At 35.5% G+C, this 26,071-nt stretch overlaps 2 protein-coding genes across 18 annotated transcripts in view; both read left to right on the top strand.

The window, feature by feature from the left end:
• The first annotated feature begins 3,625 nt into the window (after positions 1–3,625).
• LOC105222415 (leptin receptor gene-related protein) lies at positions 3,626–4,764 on the top strand. The gene is made up of 2 exons (XM_011199741.4): positions 3,626–3,909; positions 3,974–4,764. The coding sequence occupies exons 1-2, from the start codon at positions 3,688–3,690 to the stop codon at positions 4,088–4,090; spliced, it is 339 nt and encodes a 112-aa protein (XP_011198043.2). The 5' UTR covers positions 3,626–3,687; the 3' UTR covers positions 4,091–4,764.
• Positions 4,765–8,280: 3,516 nt separating this feature from the next.
• LOC125777903 (protein quiver) overlaps positions 8,281–26,071 on the top strand; it is a 30,550-nt gene continuing 12,759 nt past the window's right edge. For 4 of the 17 annotated variants that reach the window (XM_049454062.1, XM_049454078.1, XM_049454077.1 and 1 more), the window contains exons 1-3: positions 8,281–9,008; positions 16,760–17,212; positions 18,567–18,696. In XM_049454062.1, coding sequence (XP_049310019.1) covers positions 18,627–18,696 — 70 coding nt within the window. In that variant the 5' untranslated portion in view covers positions 8,281–9,008; positions 16,760–17,212; positions 18,567–18,626. The remainder of the gene's footprint in view (positions 9,009–16,759; positions 17,213–18,566; positions 18,697–26,071) is intronic. The other 13 variants (XM_049454070.1, XM_049454067.1, XM_049454071.1 and 10 more) reach the window with 13 other exon arrangements.

Genomic DNA, 26,071 nt, shown 5'->3' on the forward strand with positions numbered 1-26,071 from the left:
TGTTGTTAGGGTAGTAAAGCTTAGATAAGTTGTCATCGAGGTCATCCAACGGTAGTACCATAGGAAGAGTGGCGTCAGGTATGCAGGGTTAGCTGGGCATGTAAAGAGGTGAAAAGAGTCATGCGTCGGCTCGTTGCTTCCTAGACATATGTTTGATATGCTTGGATCGATTCTGGATAAGCAGGAGTTTAACCTGCTACAATATCCAAACGCAGCTGCGCAAGGCTCACTCTGGATTCTCGCGGCAACGCAAGGCTCTGCAAAAGGTGGTGGTTTGACTCCAAGTACGCCATTCACTGAGAAGGTCTCGGTGAAGGTGTTGATAACTTCACTGTGAATGGCGGTCAGTGCCTGTCGGAAGTTAGTTCCGTCCGAAGTCCGGTCGGCATACTGTTCGATATCGTCGACATAGTTAAGGAAAGACCTCTTGATGTTACTTGTAGGTGGCTCCGCTCCAAGCAGATTACTGCTGAGATGACTTCTAGGAAAATTCCACAGATGATCTCAAGACTGCTTTCAATTATCTCAAATCCAAAAACAAAAACAAAACAATATTTTTACATATACTTGGAACTTTGACGTTGTCTCTAATAATAATTTTAGATCGTTGACCACACTCGTTTAAATTTGTTGCCCTCACGAACTTGAGTAAAATCTCTGCAAATCCTCACTAACACAATCAAAGTATATTTGAATCGAGTTGACTTGAATTTTTAGCGTTCAAAAGCTCTATATGAGTATCCCAATTTGTAAATTTTTCAGTTTTCTATTAAAATTGTTGCTATAAGGCGAAGCGTACAAAAATTACGATCTGCAAAAATATGCAAATATAGTAAAAGTTGATTGAAAATTATAATAAAATTGCATAAATATTATAAATAAATATTATATACTTACAGAAACAGCTCTACTTAAGCAGTGAAAAATATTTCTCATCTAAATTTTCAATAAAAACTGCCGTTATGACACACTATGCACACATCACTTCTTCGCTATTGAGTACACGCAGGCGTATGATTAACCGTTAGCGTATACACACACCGCCAACAGTTCACAGCGAAAGCTCTACTAGCTCATACACTCTTGTATACAGGCAAATCAAATTTTCAGCCACTCACAACTGCGCCACTGCGGTGCGAATTGACTTTGCATTAAATTTTCACTGTATTTGTACACACCCCCGACACCGCCTGCCGCACAATTCACCTTCAACTGCAGTTCATTGAAATACGAACAGGTGGCGATGGCATTGGCGTTGTGCTAGTATGCGAAGGAGCGGACAAAAGCAGCAAGCGCCACCCCAGTTTGCGGGTGTATCAATATAAAGCCCACAGGCCTGGACTTGCACTCTGGCTCTACCTACATACATATGTATGTACATATGTACAAATGTACGGATGGCTCTCTTTCACTAGTGAATGTGGCCAACAAGTTTCTCGCTCTGCAGTGCTTGCAGCTTTGTTATTGTGTGCGAATGTTTGCCGCTGCAGCAGTAGCAGCAGGTATGCAGCGCGGGTGCTAAACCTATTTCTATGTGGGATAGGACAAAATTTTTCATCAATGAAAATTTTTTGAAGGACTCGACGCTCATGCGCGTCCCATTTCGGTCGCTCCATTGAACTTTTTCGGCGTTCACAAAGAAATAAACAAACATTTGCAGATTTTCCTCAAGCACGAATACAGATTTCGTGTTTGTGTCCCAGTGACGTGTGGGTTTTGCGCATAGCGAAGCTTTTCATATAATATACGTATACATATATACATACATGTATGTATGGGTTTGTACTCAACTTTATCGGTTACATACAATTTACTCGTGCAAAATAATATGCTAATGTGTGTTTCCTCAGAAATACATGTTTGATGAGGCAGTGGTGCCCTTATCAGCGCATAGTAAAGCCATAAAAATCATTCAAGCTGCTTTAACCAAAGCAAGTGCTGGTATGTACACATATATTTACACCTACACACATTAATATGTGTATATTTGTCTGTGTAGTAGTTCGGTTTGTGCCTTTAGTTTCTCAATTGGCGCAGTGCTGGCATTCAATTGGTCACGTTCGCGTCTTATCCATTTGTTCCAGTGGCTGATTTACTTGTGTTATATGGTAATGGCAATATGTTGTTGATAGTGGTTCGTCCTTATGTTGCTTGCGCTGTTGTTATTTGTTCTTTTAAATCAGCCTTGAACTCGTAATGTATTGTAATAAGGCTTCAAGTGGATATTTTTAACTTTGTGAAAGGCGCAATAATTATATTACAATGCAAGCAATTTGTGAGGAAATTAGTTATATTAATACAACTAATAAGTATATTTGAAATGTTATATAATGTATTCTTGCTATAAGAGCCTATGCATATGGTCGGGTCCAAAAGAATACAATGTGGATTTCTCTTCACAAGTTGATGTCAACCAGCTTTGGTATTTGATCATATGAATAAGTATATTTATTATTAAAACAGAGCTGATAAAATAAACCCGTTGCATTGTAGATACGTTGGACCACAAGAATATTCCTTTTGATCAACAACAAGTCCTCTTATCAAACATTTTTAGAGAACAGTTTGTACACACATACATAACCGCATACAAACATTTTGAGTGGTTCAAATATTTAAAGAACTATAAACTCTGAATTTGATATCAGCCTATGCCGCGCTTGTAACAATTGTGGTTTTACCATAAGTTAGGTTAGCTCTCTAAGCTAATCTTTATTTCAGACTGTACTAAACAATGGAACGGAACCGGAACTAAATCCTTGCAAACTAGTTTTCTTTCTCACCAACATTAATGTTAAAGAATTATTAAAGAATTCTTTAATATTGCTAACAACTTCTGAATGCTGTACCAAATTCGCAAGAAGTTCGAATCTTTTCATCTATACCACTAAATACAAGGAAATGAACGACTTTTGAGGCTTCACAATTTGATATGAGTTATTTCAATTATAATACATATGCATAAAATTTGAATAAACTTGTTCATCAAATTTTTATAACACTTGTAAAAGCAACGTTTCAATAGGTAGTCAGCTGTTCCTCAACAATTTTGTGTTCTCAAAACTGTTCTCAATAATGTTGCCACATAACGAGATGGTGCCATAAAGTGCAAAATGTGGTATCAAAGTAAAATTCTAACTTGTTTTCAGTTTATTTTAAAGAACATATTTTTATACTTAGTAAAAGAATCATTTTTTATTTTTAAAAGATGGAGAAATACGTGTTAAATTAAGTATTTACAAATACGAATAACCGATAGCAGTACGAATTGACTTTAAAAGTGTACGGTAACTCTACATTTTGACAGTTGATTACACTTGGTTGTTTTCTTGATGATTAATGCAGATACAACAATTTTCGTAAACACACAAAAGGATCTCAAGTGAAAATTTTTAATAAATCCAATAAGTACTTTATAAAATGGCTGCTTTAAAGGGTATTTATATGAAAAATAAAATGTATTCATCATTGTTTAATATTATTTATGTATTTTTCGTATGTGCTTTGTTGCTGCGTTGCTCATTATCTCTATGACGGAATGACTACATACATAATAGCGTAAGTTAACAAAAGATCCAAAATGATAGCCTAATAAATCTTATTGCGTTGTGTAAAATGTATATTTCTCTCTTCACTTTGCTATACTAATACAGATTACTAGTGTGCGCATTTTTAACATGCTTGGGCATGACATTCCTTATATTAGCGTGTGCGGTGCCACAACCGAAGATTTTCTACCCGTTCTTTGTGTTGCTATTTTACGTCCTATCCGTGTTACCGGTATTCATAGCGAAACGCTTTAATCAAGGAAACGAAACTAATCCAAAGACAGAGTTCGCACTCTTCCTTTGTGCTGGAATGGTGCTAAGCGCTTTTGCTTTTCCAATTGTACTGGCGCATAGTCAAGTGGTAAGAAAAATGTTAATATATACATATGTACATGCAATGTTTTGTAATCTGTATTACTTTTTAGATTACTTGGACTGCAGCTACACTTACATTAATCAGTAATGTGATTAACTATTTAACTATATTCGGTTATTCAATGCGAGATAGTGAATTTGATGCACCCTACGGTGGAATGTTCTAAATACTAGTTTTTTTTTAATATTTGTTTTGTTTTTGTTCTTGCAAATATAAATATTTGAATGATGAGACTCTTAACGCAAAATGACTGCAATGACTGCAAGTAGTCGTGTCTACATGAAACATATAAAACCAACAACAACAACATATTTATCATCATCGTAAATACAACGCAATGTTAACTAACGATTGGAAGTAAAATTTTAACCGCCTTTGGTCTTGAGTGAAAACGTCGTTGAGATGCTAGTAGATTTTACAAAGGCTCGGTAGAATATCATACGCATTGCGATTTGTACACAGAAACACATACATAAAGAATTAATATTTAGGTTTAAGATAAAAAGCTTTTTGTATCTACAATTAATGTGCTAAAAGAAAAATTACTGCGAATTTAGCACATTTTTTGTTTCGAAAAAATCATAATAGTCGGGCGAAATTAAACTAATCAAATAACTCTATTTAAAGAGGCACGAATAAAAGAAAAAACAATAAATGTATGTTATATAAACTTCATGCGCAATTTTAAGAATCTCCCTTGTGTAATATTAGACACATAATGTTTGTATATGTAGTAAGGAATTACTGTATGGCACCACTACTTTGCAATATTTTATTTTGAAATTTACTAAGTAATAATGCATTCAAAACCATTTTATGAATAAAAAACTGGCAAACGAATTAAGTAAATTGAATAATTGTATACTAGTTGACTATGAGGTCTAATCGTCTTCTGACAATCCTCACTTTTAATATAGTTGCCGACCCAAACAGGGTTAAATCGGCGAATAAAAGCAGTCATGAGAGGTCAGATCCCGGCAACATATCATGCCTTCTGGGCCTATTATTAGATGACTTCGTACAATTAATTTTCCTTCAAATTGGGGTTAGAAAACCGTTACAAAAAGAACATAAGACTTAATCACAGTTAGAACCGTTCATTATTTTTCTTTACAATCATCTTTTCAACTTGTACTTTTATACCATGAATAAATATTTTATGTTTGTCATAGAGGAAATCGTCAGAGATCTTAAATCTTAATGATCATAAATAATCTACTTGCCTAGCTAAGTCGATTTAGTCACCTCCGTTTGTCTGTCTGTCTGTATATACATGACTTCTCCCCAAAAAGCTGTTCGTTTATGGAACCGTAGATATCGGACCCCTAAAGCTGCCATACAAACTGAACAATCGCTATCAAGTGCTTGTATGGAAAACTTTTTCTTTTAACGGGATATCTTCACAAAATTCGCATGGATTGGCGATAATGCAATTTCCGAAGAAATTGTTCAGATCGGATCACTATTAGTAGGTACAAAATGATCGGTAAAACTATGGAAAGAACTTTGAAGAGAATGCCAGCTTCGATGCAACCGAATGCTCCACGCCCGTTTAAGTAATTGGACGAAGGTGTGTAATTTTGATTTTATTAAAGTTACATAACCACTGCTTTACTCTATGCAAAACATAAATGAACTGAGGAACAGACAAGGAAAATGTGGTGGCTACACACAAGGTATAGTACCAGACGGTTGATAATTCCTCAACATTAGTAGAAACTATTACGACAAAGTTCAGGAAACTAAAGACTTGTCAAAGCCTTTACCTTTGAACATTGATTGGGTGCCCCTTGACGTCTTTTCAATATATGTATGTTTGCATGTTTTCATAAATACCAACTCAACACGAATTTGGTTAGACCGGAATTACCTCCTAGAAACATTAAGAAGCAATTCTTAATACATACCGAGTCAAACTAAGGGTTCGAATAGCTCGAATTGCCAACGAGGTTCTGAATATTGTAATAGGTTAAACAGCTACTTCTACCACTATATATAACGAGGTGGCACAAGACCTAAACCAATAACGTCGAAAATTTCAGCCTCCTGAAACGTCCGTTAGACGACATCGGGGAAAAAACAAATGTAAGAAGTATTAAGGAGGAGCTGAGTGGACACTAGTACTATACATCTGACGTAAAGCGTAAGTTTTACCCTAAAAACATGCTGTGATTTCTGAAAAGTTATAAGTAGATCGTGTGTTCATGTATGTACATATATTTTATACTAAAAATAAAGTTCCAAGATAGTCGAGTCTTCGTGACCGAATCGAAGTCATAATCGGCTATAAACTACTACCACACATTATTACATACTTCTTCTGCCTTCTAATTGTCTTATTTGGGAGAATTGCTTGGTTCGTGGACAAACCGTTAGGTAGAACTTATTACAACATCCGGTGCACTCGGGGACTAAAATCATAGCATAACAAAAATATGTATGTTTGTCAGAAACTTTCTTACGACAGCAGCGATTGCTTGGCATGAAGGACATGGACTTATATACATACATATATCGGTCTAAAGTCAGAAAGAGAGAATTAGATTTGAAAGAGCAGGTGCCTTATTAATCATTTTCAACATGTGAACCAAAATAGTCGAATAACTATGCGAAACAGTTTCCCTCCATATAAATAAACACTTTACCCAAAAGAATTTAAAATATTACTTTGCTTGGCGTCGAACAGTCTTACAAGCTTCCAAGCAATCGCAAGAAAGCTTTCAAAAGCTCTTTTGAACATCACGCTTTTCCACGTAACACACTTGTTGTGGCATATTTTTTAATCGCTTAGGGAATCCCACTTGACACAGCTAAAAACAACAAGACAGCCAAGCGAATGTCAATGGATGCAGACATTGTGGGATTAAATTGACTTCTCTCCGACTACATTTATCCGGCAGGTTTGTTTAGAACCGTTAAATGAGAGAATGGGATACAGCTGGATTGCCAACTCTGTTATATAACATTTTTGGAATAATATTAATATAAAGAGAGTATTGTTATTGATACAACTGTAAGCAATAAGATTTTTTTTAACTCAAAAGATGCTTCTTGCATCCCGGAATTCGATTTTTTTAAGAACTTAATGTTCAGCGTTTCGAGGAAAGAGCTGTTTAAAGTCTTGAGAGCCGTTTATACTAAGTTAAAAACCTTACAATACGGGCAGAAACTATTTGCCGGATAAGTATAGAATTTTCGGAGTTTTTTGACGAATGTTTGAACCTTCGATATATACAATGTATATCCTAAATGTAACAAAAATATATACTATATCTAATAAAAATCGATTTTTTCAAGTTGACAAGTGGATATAACCTCTAAGGTTATAAGATTAATAGAGTTTATTACTGGATTAAATGGGTTTACTACAGCAAAAAACGGTCGGTTTTTAATATCATTTTCATTTAAAAAAATAAATATTTTATTTAAACTTTTAATTATTCCAAAGATATAATTTTTTAAAGCTTATGTGAAATTTTTGAAAAAAATATTCGAAACTTGGCCAGTACGACGTCATTTCCAACAGTTCCTCTTGAGAAAGGTGCCTCCACCTTGACAGTAGGTCTTTTTACAGGATCATCTGAAGTGAGAAGAAAAATGATTTTAGTTAAGTTCATAAAGTAGGTATTGAACAAAGGAAAAAAATTTAAAAATATATTTTTATCAGACGAACATACAAAAATTCTAATTTTGATGAAAATATTTTTATTTTTAATTTAAATATTCGCTGAAGACCATGTAAATCATATTTCGAAGAACAGTGTAAAATTTCATTAAGATCGGTTGAGTTGATTGACTTTAAAAACATAAAACTATTGCTAGGGTCAACCTGAGTATTAAGGAATATATTCTACAGATGTTATAGAGCCAAATTAGACAATAAAAAATCAATTTTTGAAGCCGTGAAACTCACATACCTAACCTCTAAATATATATTGCAAGGTTTATTCTTCCGAAGATACAGCTAGAAGTTAAAGGAAAGAGATTTCTGTCGTGAGAACAGTTAGGGCTAAATAACTGCAACGGGCTAGACTCATACCCTGACCAAAGTCCGTCAACTCTGCGGAATGACCTCAAACCTATTTCCAAATATTTTACACCTCTACACCTAGGACAACAAAAATAACTACCAAAGTCATTTTCTACAAATATAATAATAATTATTTACTTAAGTTGAACGAATATTTTTTATTAAATAGCACCAATAGACTGCAATATCTCAATTAGAACACGTTAAGCTATTATAATTCAGCTGCGCTGGCATCCCTAAACGAGAAATACCACAAGCAATGTCAACAAATATACTCCCGATGGCCAACGAATTCGGCTAGCCACGTTAGCGACCACCCAAACGCTTTCGACCGAGTCAGTTGCTCTCGTAACGGCGGATAACCCGCAACAAAACGGAAAAGCTCGAGTGCACGTTCAAATTGTCTGCAACACACACACACATATACATATATGTATAATACAAAAGTGGCAACAACAAAAGCATGAAAATTTTTAATTAGAAATTTTTTTGGTGAAAATTTGTGAAAAAGTAGAAATAAGACATTGCCAAAGTAAAATATGTGCAAAAAATTTAAATAAAAAATACAAAGGCGAAGGCAATGCAAAAACGTGTGCGTGTGTGTGCAGGCATTTGAAATACAGAGAAAATGAATAGTATGAAAAAAGTGTGTGCCAAGTAGGAAAGAATCGATGAATTGATTGCGTGCTGCAGTGGAGGCAGCGGGTGGGCGCTGGCGAACGGGCGAAGTCAGCTGGAGTTTGAAAAAGTGAAGCATAAGCAAAATTAAAAAATGGTGTGGTAAAAAACAATAAAAAAGCTAGCGCAAATGTAAAGTGAAATGTGTTACAAATTCATATAAGAAAAAAATCACAACAACAACAGCAAAATTCGTGCGTAAGGAAAGTGAAAATTTATGTTGCAAAACATAGTTGTTGTAAGGATCTGCTTCAGCAGCGCAGTTGGCATAGATTTTTGACAACCTGCATTGCCTACTTACAGGCGTGTTGTTGTAAAATTTCGGTAGTCACCTGTTATTATTGTTGCCGCTGACACGGTTTCGGTGTTAAGCCTTGTAAATTATATACAAGCATTTTTATGTATTTACTCAAACACACACACACATATATACACGTGTAGTTAGATATTGAACCTCTGAGCCTGTATTTATTCATACACATAGCTGTTTTTTGTTGGTTTACCTTCTCGGTTTTTTGCAACATATTCTTTATCGATTAATTATGAAACAGTGACTGGCAAGCGAATTCCTTGTGTGTTTGGCAATAGTATGCTGAAAACAACAACAATAACATAGTAGCATTGTGCATCCATACATGTGAATATACATATGTATGTATGTATATGTGTCTACTTATATTCACACTTTTTTACTATCTTTTCGTAACTTCGGCAATCGATAAATCAGTGTCTTACATAAATTTGTTGTTGGCACACGGCAAGGCAGCCATCAAAGCACGCCACACATAAATATTCATACAAGCAATGTAGTATTTATAAACAGAATTTGCAACACTTGATTAGCGCACAGTTTCCGATTTTGCAACAAAAACAATGAAGCAGTATTTGACAGCTTTACCTGTACAAAGCTATATACATATACATACATATGGTTGTATGTAGATGTGCCTGTGTTCCAACTGTCAATCCTGCACTTTGACAACATCCTTTAGTTCTCTTTCTTCTGGTGTTGTTAGGATTGACAGCTAGAATACTTACATACAGTTTTTAGAGAAGGATAGAAACGTGATGAGAACACATAAAATCAAGACCTAGAACAATGAGAAGGTCATTCATAGATCTTAAACAAATGTTAGCTACTAGGCTAGGTTAATAAATAAAGGTTAGCCGATTTTCTCAATTTCCCGGACGTTGTTATTTTCACCTCTGATAGAAAATCTTTTTTAATTAGAAGAACACTGTCGGGTATTATCCACCAGCATCAGTTTTATGGTTCCTGACCACTGCAGCGCCTTCGAAGCGGAGGTGGCTGCTATAAAGGTAGCAGTAGATTTGCTGCTTCAATGCGGAGCCTTCTACAGTGTGGTGACTATCTACTCCCATAGTAGAGCACCGATATTAGCCTTGACTTTGCTGATTGTGCCCACAAGACTAGTAAAAGATGCGTAAACTCCTTTCCTCTAGCATCGAATTATGGTTTGGTAGCCTGGCTACAGGAAACTGTGAGACTGTTGAACATGCTGGTATTTCAGACTCAATAACTGTGGAATGGGATCGGGTAGGAACTTCGTTGGCTTTTGTGGTTCCTGTTGGATTTCAAACCAATTCAGCAAGCACTCGTCGATCATAAGAGGTTTAGAGAACTCTTCGCTCCCAATAAGATTCACATTACAATGTTGTAGAAGTTCTATCTGAGCACTCTCCGTTCGGAATTCATGCAATATTATCGAATATCTTATAGGATGTCAGCTGTTTGAAAGAAAATGAGATAGAATCATTTTAAAATTTTCTCTTCGAATTTCCCGCTTTTGTCAGATCACGGCAAGACACTTCGAATCAAATATTTTTAGACATCTATGTTAAATATCGCAAATAGAAATAAAACACCTTAGTTAGATTTGCGGTAGATTCAGGACGTTTTTAACGATAGCTGATATCCAAGTAAAAGAGTTTTTCGTTTGGTAACACAAAGGACTGTGCAATCAGTCTAAGTATGATCCTTACGCACTGCTGAGGGATCAGACATCTAACCTAAACTAACCTATGCTGATAGCAAATGAAATTATTACCACTTTAATAGCGGCAACCCTCCTTAAATGCTATTCAACTGCTTCTTTAAAGGGCGAGAAAAGAGTTAGGAAACGAGAGATTACTTTACTTCTCAATTGCCTACTCAGTCCGAAGTAGCATCTGTTTGCAAAAATTACTCTCCGTGGGGTTTCTAGGCTGGCAGTGTTGTTAGTGTTAATACCGGTCCCAAGATAGACGAAATTATGTATAATACGACTTCGAAGTTATGACTATCAACAATGACGTGGGAGCCAAGTTGCGAGTGCGGAGTTGTTGGAAATATATATTTCGTCTTGCCCTCATTCATTATTCGAGTCTGTTGTTTCCTTTTCATTGGTAGGGCTTTTTTACGTGGCGGGTCCCAAATTCAGCGCAAAATCCTGGGGAGAGGATGTTCAAACGGATGTTTCTTGGCTGCCTAGAGGATAGTTGGTCTAAGATCGGAAGTCGTGAGCTGCTTGAGCCATATGTAAAAGAATCATTTCAGGCCACTCCCATGAATGCCGGTCATAGAACTTTCCTCACTTGCGTTAACTTCTACAGATGGCTTCATCCTCCAGTTTAAAAATTTCCATCTCGAATATCCCGCTTTTTCCAAATCAAAGATACCTCAGATCTCATAATTTTAGACATCCAGGTGAAATAGCGGAAATAGAAATAAAACACCACGTGGTTTGTGCGAAAAATTCGGGACAGCATTGACACTCTTCATATCCAAAACATTAACCAAAATGTGCTGAATCGATCCATAGGAGATGTGAAGATCTTTTGCGATCTAGTCTGAATGCGATCTAGTCTGAATGCGACTAGTCCGTGTCAAATTTGATCAGATGGTATATTCGGAACCGTTGAATGTTTTTAGATTTCCTATAGTGCTTTCACATAATATACATATTAAGTATATAAGTTTATTTTGTACTGAAAGTAGTCAGAAAAATTAAGTGTTGGTCCAATCCCTTTGGTCAGCTTCAAGATTTGGTTCAAGTAAATATTCAAGAAATCAATCGATTATAACAAAAAGTAAATTTGTATTGCGATAATAAAACAAATGAAGCTCCTTTTCTCCGCTTTAACCTAAAAGTAAATAATTTTGGGAAAGAAAACCACTTGTTTGCCTGCAAAATTGCAATGTCACAAAATTGATTACGTATACGCCGTGTATGCCCGTCCAAAATAACCCTTTTTAAAAGCCTGAAAACAAATATTGTCGTGACGCACAAAAGTATAGCCGAAAAGAGGAAACTTAACTAAAATTTTATTTAAGAAACAAAAACAAAAAATTTATTTATTGCCCACATACATACACGTGCATGTGTGTGACATTTAGTGGTGACTGCATTCTGTATGCTGAAGTGTGTTGTGTTCAAAAATAGATTTAAAATAAAATACACGCTTATGCTGAACAGACTAGACTACGCATATATGTACATATATCTGCATATTTATATATATACATAGGTACATGCAGCTGTACGTCCGTATGTTTGTGCCAATTTACCACATGCCTCATGGTCCCTCAAGGCATTCGCTTGTGTTTATATATTTATGCTCCTGCAAAATATTGCTACAGAGTATAGTAATTTTGTTCATCTAACGGTTGTTTGTATCACTTAAAAGTAAAAGAGTTAGATATAGGGTACATATAAATGATCAGGCTGACGAGACGTATTACCTTTGAGGTATGTCACCTTATGATCAAACACTGTCCAAATCGAAACAAAACTGTTCAAGTCCCTAAGTGCCGAATATGAGGATCCCAATACCGACACTTGACTTTGTACCGCAAATATTTGTCAAGAAATATATAATTGAAATTGGGTGAGAATCCCCCTTAGATCCCATACAACTATTACAAAGATTTCCGTTCCGGGTGATTTTGTACCGTATACATCGGCCATTTCAGTTACCTCAATGAAAATGATAAAGCGTGTTAATTCATAAGAGTGTATCTTTGTGCCTAAATTGGATGAAATCGGGCGAAAACTTGCCCTAGCCCCCATATAACTAGCATCAAGATTTTCGAGCATCCGGCTGACTTTACTGATGATTACTGATGGTATCTTAATGAAATCCAGGTAGCATGTAAAAGATATTCGGTTACAGCCGAACTTAGCGCTTCCTTACATGTTTTGTTTTTATTTTAACTCTTTAACTTTTTTGTTTGATAATTTGCCAGAGTTCAATGTGAGCATGCGACGCGCTCACCCACACATCGATGCCAATTTGTTGGTGCACCCATCGGGCAGCGCTCGCTTGCCAGTCACACTTTTATTTCTGATATCAAAAGTATGTATATTTTACAACTTAATTTCCATGCATACGTAAATAGCGTCTAATAACACTTAGTATTTATTGTAGTTTTGCTAGTTTTGCGAGATACGAAACAGTTTTGTTTAATATTAGAACTGAACGAGTGATGGACGGCATAAAGTGGGCGTGTGACAATTACATTTAACAAAAACATTTCTTTTTTTTGCAATGTGTTAAATTAATTTTCGTGGCCTGCAAGTGGTTTCTGTTTTGCCTTTCTTTCTGTTGTCCATACAGCTGGATGTTGTCTAGTCTAAAAATAAATTTTTTCTGATTTCCCACAGCGAAGATTTTCGATTAAATGCTGCACCAGCTGAGTGCTCGACGCTGTGCTATCTATTAGAATCACATTTCTCTAACTTTTATACACAGCTGGCTATCTATTTGAGATGTGTTAAAAATGACGTCTATACCCTGACTGCTTTGCAAGAGATGTTTTTTTAGACATATGTTTTTCAAGAAGAAATAAAACGCATAAAATTTAATGTTATAAATAAGGACTTGATTTAGAAATGAAATGACAGCCGTAGCTGGCTCGTATAAATTTCAGCCGACAGGTCCAAATTTCGACTGCTTTTTGCGGCAATTTGGTTCGTATGTCAGCAATAACGCGCGGAATATTTTCTTCCAAGACGTCAATCATCTCGTGGAGATCTGCGAAGACAAGTCACATAATCTCACAAAATTAGCACGCGACGCGAGATAATGCACTCACCAAAAGTTTCCTTCAATATTTTTTCGTTGGCTGTACGGCATGTAATACCTTCTTGTTAGAATTAAGTTCATTTAGTATGCCATCATAGCGTTCCTTCAAGTTGAAAGTCCTTGGCCAAATAAAATTCCGAGTCCGTTACGGTTACTTAGGTCTGACTGTCGTGGGAAAGTTTATAGGTTCGTTTGCTTCTTTCTATGAAAGCCTATCTATGAAGCCCTGACACTATAGGGTGTACTTCAACCACTCCTAGCGGAATCTGAAAGTCTCACAATTTCTGAGAAGATCTTGGATGCCAATTTCAGAATTTTGACATATAAATTCATGAACAATCCGGTGGCAAGTCTCTGCTCGGTTCCCAAAAATAGCAGCATAAAGATTGTGAAATTGTCCGCGGAAAGTCTGCTGCAAAACAAACCACAACTAATGGGTTCTACTTCTTTGGCACTACAACCGTGGGTCGGTCTGAGCCGGGAACACAAGTTTTCGCTACTATTCTTTGCAAGGTCATGCCAGTCGTATATACCAGGTGTAGACAGGTCGCTATAAATTTAGTTCTTCCATTGGATGCGTGGGCGGCCTTGCTTCCACCCATGGGCCTCGAGTTGAAAGAGCTTTCGCTGAAGCATCATCTTACTTGCGAACGACATGGCCTAACCAGCGCATTCTTTGGATTTTTATGCGTTTGACAAAAGCCATGTCTCTCATACAGTTCGCGGTTACATCTTCTGGACTCACGACACACGAGAACGGTTCCAAAGATCCTACGATGAGCAGTTCTCTTGAATGCTTCAGGTGCTTTCTCTTCTTGGGTCGTCGTCGTTCATACGCCGTATAATAGAACAGGAATGATGAGTGACTTATTATCACTCCAAATGCGACAATTTTGTTTATTAGCGTACCCATTCAACCGAAAGTGAACCGAGTTTTCTTGTGAAAATCGGGATCGGTGGCCATCTCGTTTTGCTGTAGCACATATCTGCCATACAAACTGAACCATATGAATCAAGTGCTTGTAAGGAAAGCATTTTCATTCGAGGAGATAACTTCACGAAATTTGGCTTGAGTTATTGTTCAAGGCACCGGTATTATTCAGATGGAGTCACTATATCACACATACAAACTGAACGATCAAAATCATGATCTTGTAAGGCATCTTTTGCTTTTATAAAGGGTCTTATAGCTTCGGACCGAAGTTAACGTACTTTCTTGTTAGAGTTAGGTTCGTAAGACCAACAGACAGCATTGAACCAAAGTGTCCCATGATTTATACGAGAGCTGCTATATATATTTCTGGCCTAATAATGAAAATAGGAATAGTTATCAACGAAAATGGTTTTTATTGTTTTTCAAAATATTCTCCTCAAGATTTATACACTTTTGCATGCGCTCAAACCAATTTTCGAAGCACTTTTTCCACTCCGATTGAGACACCTCCAAAACATGGTTTTTGAATGCTTCAACAGCATCTTCTTGCGAACGACATCGTTGACCACGCATTCTTTTCTTGATAGGTGGGAATAAAAAGAAATCATCGTTGCTCAAGCGGAACAGTCGCCACATGACCAGTTTTGCCGAAGAAACAGGCGACCATTTGCTTCGAAGTGCTTCTTCCACTAACAACTTTCGTTGGATTTGGCTCATCTTGGAAGATATCAGCGTACGGCATCGATTCTGGCACATCGGCCACGATTGAATTCGTTGTACCAGTTTTTCACAGTGCTATAGGATAGTGCTTCATAGCCATACAAAGACTAGTTCATCGATGCACTCTTGTCGTGATAATCCACGTCGAAAGTTGTGAAAAATGATCGCACGAAAATGTTCACGAGTTAATTCCATTTTTTGGCCGAGATGAATTTTTTAATTAGCTGTACCAATTCACGAAAGTGACAAAACGTCCTTGAAAATCGGGATCGGTGGCCATCTCGTTTTGCTGTAGCACATATCTGCCATACAAACTGAACCATATGAATCAAGTGCTTGTAAGCAAAGCATTTCCTTTGAGGAGATAACTTCACGAAATTTGGCTTGAGTTATTGTTCAAAGCACCGGTATTATTCAAATGGAGTCACTATATCATACATATAACACACATACAAACTGAACGATCAAAATCAAGATCTTGTAAGGCATCTCTTGCTTTTATAAAGGGTCTTATAGCTTCGGACCGAAGTTTTCTTATTAGAGTTAGCTTCGTAAGACCAACAGACAGCATTGAACCAAAGTGTCCCATGATTTATAAAAGTCAAAGTTGAGTTGCTTCTGGCGAACTAGGAGGAGGAAAAGAGCGAGAAAGTTAAATAGAATAAAGTAAAAATCTACAAGCCAGAAAAAATAAAAAATACACAGGGTGTTCCACAATTAGAGGGAAAATTAAATTGCCGCCATTTCAAAATCTCTTGACAGTTGACGAAGTTAATACACTGTTCCTGCCATATTTTGTATGAAATTTTTGAACTGCAGCCGCCAAGATTTCATAATTTTTGAAATATTGTTCAGTAATAAAGACACGTTGTTCTATCATGTAACGATTCATTTTATTAAGCTTAAACTATTTGCTCGATGGCGGCAAATTGAAATCTTGCTTTAATTTTTGGGCACCCTTTATAAGGAAAAGTTTTTGTAGATATTTAGATATTTAAATAAAATGATCACCTTTAAATATAGATCGCATAGTTACTTACACTCGTTTTTAGATCAAGTTGAATTCTCTTCCGTTTATACAGATATATTTAGAATAAATTTGATTAATATCATCGTAAAATATTTTATTGTTTCCATGCACAATGCATTCGGCACACACAAACAACGGCACAAGATTATAAAATCTTCTTCACTGATACATTGACGTCATTAATATCACTTTAAAATTCTTTCATTAACAAAAAAAAAAGAAAATAGTTTATCAGCAGAATATTTTCAATGTTACTTTTATATAAAGTACTTTTATTAATAGAAAATATAAATAGTTTGGCATGCTCTTTTTTTCTGCAGTTTTTAATTTTAAATAATATTATCAATTTATTTTTTAGATTTTGCGCTTGTGAACGAAAAGCCTACTATAATTACTTTAGAAATTAGTCAGAAAACAGTGAACTGAATATTTGTAGATACATATATTTCAAACTCACACACTCACTCTCTTATTGTCTGATAATTGCATTTTAATTAAAAATTAAAAGTCAAGATTAATTAATTAATTGTGGATCGATAATTGATTACATGAAATTATAATGATTTAATTCACCTACGCCTTGCAATTACTGGTAGAATGATCATTTTATTGCTGTAAAACAAAGCAGTGAAATATTAGAAAGACGCCGGTAAAGGATAATTATCACAGAACGAGAGGCGAGTTCCAAGAAGGCGGTCGTTAATAAACTGAAGAAGAGGTACGATGACTGCGTATTGTTAGCGACGAAGCTGCTTGCTCTGGTTGATCTTATAGAATCAAGTAATTCTTAATTGCATACGGTTGATTAGAGGTAAGTCATATGATATGTTGGTATATAAAATCTATATAATATACATATATATAGTATAATAATAATAATTAGGGTGAAAAGTTCATACTATAACTATTTAATCTACTAACTGACATCATGCAGAGTTTTTTTAAAGGAATATTTTAATTTAGACATAACTTGTTTCTTTAGCAACAATTAAGATATTGGCTTAAAAATTTTTGTCCTATAAAAATCCATAACAATCTGTTTTCGAAATAAAAGGTTACTGCAACGTGATAGCACGAAAAAACTATTTTTCCATTAACCCTAGAAAGATAATTAAATTTTATACCACTGGAAAGATAACGGTACATCGAAGTGCCGTATACTCTTTGTAAGAATAAAAGAATGTCAAAGATTTTAAAATTATTTGTTTTTGACTGAGATCATTCATTTTATTTTCAGTCTTATAAGATACTCATAAAGACTTAAAGACCGACTGAGCCAAAAATTCAAGTTGCTCCGAATATACATATGTATGCAAATGAAAGCCTGAGGGTGTAAACAAAAATGAGTACGTCATTACGACGTATGCTTATCATACTAGGGGTAAGAAAGAGCGTAGTGTTATGACTCTGCAGGCGTCAGATGACTTCTCATCGAACAAGTATGTTTAATTTGATAAAGGTAGTTCGATTTGCTACTCTCCAACGCTTGACGAATCGAAGACTGTAGAAGATATATTGTATATGAAGCTCAATCAATCATTTACAGTTTAAATATTGAAAATATCTGGTTTTCATAGTTTATGAAGTTATGAATTTCATTCGTGTGTTGGCCTCTTCTAGCTTTACAATCTTCCATCCTATTTTCTTTCTCCTTGATAATGATGACTATGATTTGGACGATAATTGTGACTTTATCTCACGAACGGCGTATACTAGATTTTTCCCACAGTAACAGTCTTTTGCGGCATTTCCAAGGTCTAATGAAATAAAGTCAAATCATTACTCCGAAAAGTCAATTTGATAGCACTGAATAGAATAGATGATGGAAAAGAAAGGGGGGTCTAGTGCTCCAAAATCATTAATTTCGTTTCTTTATCGTCAAGCCCAAAAGTGTTTTTTTAGAAAACATCATTTGGGAAAAACATTTTTTATATGTAAAACGGTTAACTTCCTTCCTTGGGGGCATAACATAATCGACGGTTTATACTCGTATACAAGGGATACCATAATCTTTTCTATTGGAAATTTCGTAGTATATTGAATAAACTAAAAAAAATTTAAAAAAAGTATTTAATATTTTTGAAAATATATATATATGTGTATATAATTTCAATTACATGAAAAATACGTTCGATCATATACATATATTTTCTCTTAATTCCTAGTTCAAACAACTCATTACAAATTCAACCAAAAACTTATAAGTAAAACATAAAGTCTCTAGAATGGGTCGTTGGCGACGAACAACGACGACGCCACCCACTACTTACAACAAATGGATGCTGATGTTGACAGGTGAGCGCTGTGCCTATAAATAATCAAAAACAATTACATTTTCATACATACATACATCTGCTCATTTGATAATAAAAATAAATATCATGCCATTTCAACTATAAATAGAAAACATCACGAGTCATTGCTGATAGTGCAAAGTATCTTGGATGCATAATTACATATACCATATACATACATATGTACCTATATGGGTACATACATATATGGAATTGGAAAACGCTTATTATGTACATTTAATGTATTTTGATAAAAATATTTAATATTCTTAGCTAGCGAGTTTACAGCGTCAACGAGATCTTGTATAATATTTTTTAACAGAAACTATACAGATTTATTTATGCATATTACAACAAAAGTTAAGAATTTAAGTATTTATATACTTACTAGTATAAAATATTAATAGTAGCGGGTTAATGATTTCGTTTACAAAAAATATAAAACTTAAGGAAAATATTTTGTACATATTTTATAATTTCTTCATGAACTTTCATGAGCATTCATGCAAAAAAAAAACTAATCAAAATTACATGATTTTACATGCCATTGAACAAATACTTAATGAGTACAAGTTATTTAATTTTACTCAAAATTGTTTTAAAATATTTACGCTTAGATTTGAACGAAATGTATTCTCAATATAGATTCTTACATACACATGTACATATGTACATACAGGGTGTGCAGCTTTTTCAGTTACTCGAGTAACTTTGACATTCACTAACCGATTCAGTTGTTTTGCAAACTTCAATTATGTACTAATCTAACCAAGACAACACGCCGAATTCTCTGACTCTTGACTCTTTATGAGGACACTCGAATAAGAGCATAGTCTACAAAAGTCAAAAAAAATTATAGAAAACGACGGTTTATTTCTATATAGATCTTTCTTATAGCTCTTTGCACTTGACCCAGGGGTACTACTTAATAAAATCTAAGCCTTTCATTGGGGGTGTTATTTACGTGGCGGGTCCCAAACCAAGCGTACAACCCAGGGAAGCGATGCTTTTTCACTTTAGCTCGTTTTAAACGAGTCATATGTAAAAGAATTGTTTCTGGCCACTCCCAAGAGAACCTCCATAGCGTAAGGGGAAGGAGCTTACACCTTCGCCTACGAATTACTATTCCATCCACCATTTTCTCCAAAAATGATTAATATACCAACTAATGTATGAGGAAAGGCTTAACTTTTACTGTTTGCAATTCACTCTGTGAATTCAGTTTATATTCTGCAAGAGCAATGTCCGATGTCGATGTCAAGAAGGGACAATATAGCCTAGAATTTTAGATTTTACTCTCCCTCCCTTCTAACATGCACATGTAAAGGACAGTAGATACCAGCAATCTGCCGACAATTCACAAACCGAAAATAAAACAACATTCGCGTCGAAGTCATTGTTATACAGTCAGAATTGCTCAAAAAAGGTAGGGAAAACTTTAATGATAAAATGATCAATCATAATGACCATGATCAATAAAGCGCCCACTTGGTCAAATTTAGCATCAAATACCTAAAAAACTGTAATTTTTTTCTAAATGTTATTAAACTTTCACAGACCGACATAAGAGTTGACGCACCCTGTACAAACCATACATAAAATATGGTAAACAATACTTTTCAATTTTGTTGTATTGTTTTCATTCACACATCTGCTCCAAGTTGTAATCTTCAAAGCAAACCAATTTATAGAACCGCAATGAAATGGAAAAAGATTTTTAAGAATTTTCTACATTTATTTATTTTGGTTTTTGAGGTTAACAAGGAATAATTAAAACATGTGTCTACAATAGAAACAAATAAAAATATTTACAAACCAATTCAACGCCGGTGGAAATCAAAACAATATTTACGTTGTTTACTTACTTGACTTATGGGTGGAAATGGGGGTTCTGGATTTTCAAGTCGAAATATATGAAAATAGAATAAAAATTATTGTTGTTGAGAGTCTAATTAATACTTGTTTTATTCTCAAAAAAACAAAAAATAACAACTCTAAACATGAAGACATTTCCTTTAAAAAGAGTCATTTCCATATTCGACAATTTCATCATCCCTGTGGGGAAGTATTATAACACTCTCCGAAAAGGTTGACAATTTTGGCAATAATAAAGAATAAGAACTAAATTAGAAAGCAGATTTACAAAGCAGAACATTTTTCTTTAGCGAAAAACTCTTCAATTCAGAAAATACATATATTTATTTTAGATACCGGTATTTTAAGATCCACTGAACGTGAAGCGCTGCATAAATTCGTCAAGCAGACTTAATGTACCCAGATCTATCAGATATGAGACTGCACTAAGACTAGAACAGATACAGCTTGCATTAAGTGCGAAAACACTGGTTTAAGTTCGTCTCAATGAATGAACCATATCCTTCATACTTCGTTTAATAAAATTTTGTATATTTCTATACTTTATATAGATTTACCAAAGCTCTTTTATAATTTTCCAACATGAGTATAACCGAAAATAAATCGAAATCAGATATTTTTGACCCAATAAACGCAAGCCAACGATTGAATCAATTCTCCATACACTTCTTATAAGCCTCGGCTCGGAAGGCCTGTAGTTTTTTTAGTGAATTTTGGCTTTTCGGTTTTGGATCTCATTTGAGCCTCTATATATACTAAGATATCCAGCAAGGACGTGTTTGATGAATTCAGGTTCCTCAACTACATTGTCAAGCATATTTTTTGTCACCTCTATTTGCCGTCGTTTTTGCAAACGATTCAGGTCTTTTGGTACGAGTCTAGGGTTGAGATGTTTCATATCCAAAACTTTAACCAATAAGTGTTTAGTCGAACCATAAGTGTTTAGAAGAATCATTTATCTGATGCCAACAAGACATTACTTAAACACAGTTTCTTTAACTTTTAGCTGTCTCTTAATCCGCTTTTGTTAAAAAATAAACAGCGGTAGATATATTATTGTTATATCATTTTATTGACCAAAGAGTACCATAAAATGTTACTGTCGATGTTTTGTGGTGATATTTTGTTTTTGGAGTATCCCTTAAGAATGTCCAGCAGTAATCGGCAAACAAACTGGCACTCCACTTGCCTTGGTACCATTTCTCCATAGCAGAAATGTCTTGGTGGAACCGTTTCCCATGTTCGTCACTTACGCCCCTAAATTTTCGGGAAAAATCCAGATGGAAGTCCAGAAATTGAATTTTAAACCCATTTTTTTATAGGCAGTAAGTAGTTCAGTCAAAAGTCCTTTGTAATTGTCAGCTTTCACATTTCCAAGATAGTTTTTAATAACTCTTTTAAAGGCACTCCAAGCTCGTATTTCAGTTTCATTGAGCATTTCCTCAAATGTTTCACCTTTCATTAGTTCTCTTATTTGCGAACCCACAATTTCCTTAATTTTTACTTCACTGACTCTTGGAAATTTTTGTTTCAGATACAGAACCCTCTTCCATTTCTGTCTATTGCCTTCACAAAATTTTTCATTAACCCCTATTTAATATGCAAAGGTTGTAGTAATACCTTTTTGGGATCAACTAGAGGTTCATTGGTAACGTTTTTTTATGTGGAAGTTACATTTTCCAAATTAAATGGTATATCCTCTAATTATCTCTGGCTGACTGAAATGTACACTTGTTTTACAAGTATAACATTCCCTTTTAACGAGTACCCTCGTACATATACAAGCTTGTACGACGCTCTACAACATATTTATTCCAATATTCTTTTCTTTTTTTGCAAATGTTTTGTTTGTTTATTTTCTGTCGCGTGTGCCGTTATTATAGTGGTACCCTCAAGCATATCATGCGTTAAACTTGATGAGCTAATAATCCCATCAATACTCGGCACGACAGGCACACAACACGAGCACCCTACCAGTGGTTCACACGTGATTTGACGAGGTGAGAAGAGTCGACATTGTGCTGGCCTCGAGCGGTCATTAACTAAGGCGCATATGTGCAAGTGAGCTGGTAAAGTAAGGGCAAGCTTGTCAGTGGGCAAATTTATGACGGCCACTTTATGTGTGGGCGGATTTTCAGTAAACAGATTCTATACTAATGGAAGATGCAAAGTACAAATGGGTATTGTGTGGATTAGTAAAACGTGCGACAGCTATTATATTTCACCCACAACGTCATAGTGTCTGTAATGGCTTTTGCAGAAAACACTGTCCTTAACAGTTCTGACACTTGTAGTTATAGTATTTATTTGTCCTATTCACCCGTGGGTAAGTGTCCGAAGCTTATATTGCAGGACCATCTTCGAAGGTATTTGGTTGCGGTAGTAGGTTTAGCGACCGCAGCCAAGTTCATCAATAGAATATTATAGGTAGCAGGCAGAAGGTGATAAAAATCTTTGTTACCAGAAATTCACGTCTTGTAGATTTAATTGTCTAATGATTTTACCACAAAAAGAGTGATTTATGCACTGGAAAGGCGAAACTATTGTCAATTGAAATCCCTCTTATTTTTAAATATTTAAGAAGATTCAACCAAGCTTTTTCTGATATTGCCGAAAACCAAATATGGAATCTTGAGGTTTAAACGGAATATGTTTGTTATGTAACTATTCAGCTTACCTATACTGGATACTGAATACCTTTATATGTAGATACATCGAACTAGAAGGATTTTTTCTCCACTAAAATCAGATTGATGAACGAATTTCTTGAATATTCTGTTGGTTCTATCCAATATCACTTTTTTTAGGAAAATAGACTTCTCTTTAAGTCCAAATTATTAAATTTAAGTATTAGAACATCTTCATGGTCGGGCAATGGAACGTCTGCTTCATCGTCATCGATTGGCCCACCGGGTTAGCCTTCTCCTGACGTTATACTTTCACTGCCATTCAGCAGGCTGGAGAAGTGTTCCCTCCATAATTTTAGTATGCTCTGGGCATAGGTTCTGGATCACATCTGGAGGTTCTACAAAAGTATGCTCCGGACTTGAACCCTTCTGTTAGTCGCCGCATTTTTTCGTAGGATTTTCAAGTACTACCCCTGTTGACGAGTGCTTTCAGAGAACAGGAGTGCAAGTCTAATAGAAAATCGTTCGGATATTTGTTGTTTTTGCAGCTTCTCGACGTCGAACCTTCCTTGTGTTTGTTGACGTTCCCTTTTTGCTGCACAGAGGCGGGTGCGTATCTTAGCTGCAATAAGATAGAGGTCCGAGTCGATGTTAGGAGCTCGGAGCGTACGGACGTACAGTGGCGTGCACAAATGAGTACATAATTCATTTCTTAACTTTTCTGAACGATAAAATAAGTAATAACAAAGAAAATAAAAACAAATATTTTTTCGTTTATTCGTTGTTCCATTCTGAATAAAACAACAAAAAATTCAAAACATAAAGCAACAAATTCATAGAGATAAAAAACCATAACAAAAATAACTCGCATGTACTCAATTTTGCACTTTTGTATGTACTCAGCATAAAGCCAGTTTATACCGTTAGTTTTGAATTGTTTGCTATCGTCTATGACCAGTAATGCAAATTTATGTGTAAAAACGTGTGATTAGTAATAAATAAAGTGTTATATCAAGTGTACCGCAATAATATTCTGTATTTAAAAAAAATGAAAAAGTTATCGCGTGATGTGGAGAGTAATGTAGTTTCCTTAACAAATAATGGTGCTTCATCTCGGGAAATAGCCAAGGAGTTAAATATTAGTCAATCTGTGGTCATTCGCGTTCAAAAAAGACGACATACTGCTCCCAAAGAGCAAACCAAAGGCCGCCACAAACTGTTGACCGACGCGGATGCACGTCTCATGATGGCAGAAATGAGGCAGAACAAGACCATTACACCGAAAAATACTTTAGTTGCCAAAAATAAGCACGTTAGTGAATGGACAGCACGACGAGCGCTCCACAACATTGGCTATATTTCAGCCGTTAAAAAAAATAAACCTGCATTGTCCAAAAAAAACCAAAAGGCGCGAATGAAATTTGCAAAAGAGTATAAAAATTGGACGATAAATGACTGGCAACGAGTTATTTGGTCAGATGAATCAAAATTTAATCGTTTCCAATCGGACGGTAAGCAGTACTGCTGGCGTCGCCCTGGTGATACCATTCAACGCCACCACGTCAAGCAAACTGTGAGGCATGGTGGTGGAAACATCATGGTTTGGGGATGCTTTACTTGGTGGCATATTGGGCCATTACACAGAATTGAAGGTATAATGAAAAAGGAAGATTACCTCACCATTTTGCAGACTCATCTTCCCGAGTTCGTTGACAAGTGTGCGTATCCTGAAGAAGAAGTCGTGTTTCAGCAGGATGGTGACCCAAAGCATACTGCGAAAATAGTGAAAAAATGGTTGAGTGAGCAAAATTTTCATCTGATGAATTGGCCAGCCCAAAGCCCCGACCTCAACCCGATTGAGAATTTATGGTCAATCGTGGGAAGACGGCTGGGGTTGTACCAATCAGCTCCATCAAACCTCGAAGAGCTGTGGGCACGAGTACAGCTAGAGTGACAGAATGTACCAAAAGAAATAATACAGGAACTAATATGGTACTAAAAAATGAAGGGTTATGGACCAAGTACTAAAAAAGTGCTCCACTAACAACTTTATTGAAAAGTGCAATATTGAGTACATGCGAGTTATTTTTGTTATGGTTTTTTATCTCTATGAATTTGTTGCTTTATGTTTTGAATTTTTGGTTGTTTTATTTAGAATGGAACAACGAATAAACGAAAAAATATTTGCTTTTATTTTCTTTGTTATTACTTATTTTATCGTTCAGAAAAGTAAAGAAATGAATTATGTACTCATTTGTGCACGCCACTGTACGTCCATTTAGTGTCAACAATTTAACCGTCTGAATTAAGCAATTGCCCAAAAGTACCCGGCTTTGACCAATCAGACAGGAGTTGCGCTGCAGAAAAACGACGCCAGCTCACACCCATCGGTAGTGATTCGCCAGAAACTTCGGGAACTAATAATAAGGTTCTCATGCATACACCTTATAGTTCAGACACCTGAAGTGTCTGTTGAGATTTAAAATGCTGATAGTTCGCTCCAAGAAAAACTTGTAAAAATCTACTGACCCAGTTTTTGCCCAAAAGGGACAAGAGTTTCTATGAGAGTGACATTATGAAAGTGCGCTTAGAATGGCCACAAGTTATAGAACAGAATGGTACATATTTTACTCAAATCGGATAGTTTTAACAATTATAAATAAAACCTTCAATTGAGGTAATGGAGTAATAATGGATTCTTTTGCTAGACAATTAGAGGGAAAGTATAGGTACTTTTTTCATAGCCTTTTTTTTGACAGACCTTGTCAAGCTGTCATGCTATTTTTGTTCGGTATTGTTTGGAATTTGATTACGGAAAGACTTACGCCTGAACAACGTTTACAAATTGTGCTATTTTATTACTAAAATTCATGT

The sequence above is a fragment of the Bactrocera dorsalis genome, chromosome 3 (genome assembly GCF_023373825.1).
Source record: "Bactrocera dorsalis isolate Fly_Bdor chromosome 3, ASM2337382v1, whole genome shotgun sequence".
Lineage (NCBI taxonomy): Eukaryota > Metazoa > Arthropoda > Insecta > Diptera > Tephritidae > Bactrocera > Bactrocera dorsalis.

What these genes read in the sequence shown, in the direction of transcription:
- LOC105222415 (XM_011199741.4), top strand. Translation starts at nt 3,688, where the DNA reads ATGACATTCCTTATATTAGCGTGTGCGGTGCCACAACCGAAGATTTTC. An exon ending in TACTGGCGCATAGTCAAGTG is followed by an intron (nt 3,910 to 3,973) that starts GTAAGAAAAATG and finishes ATTACTTTTTAG; the next exon opens with ATTACTTGGACTGCAGCTAC.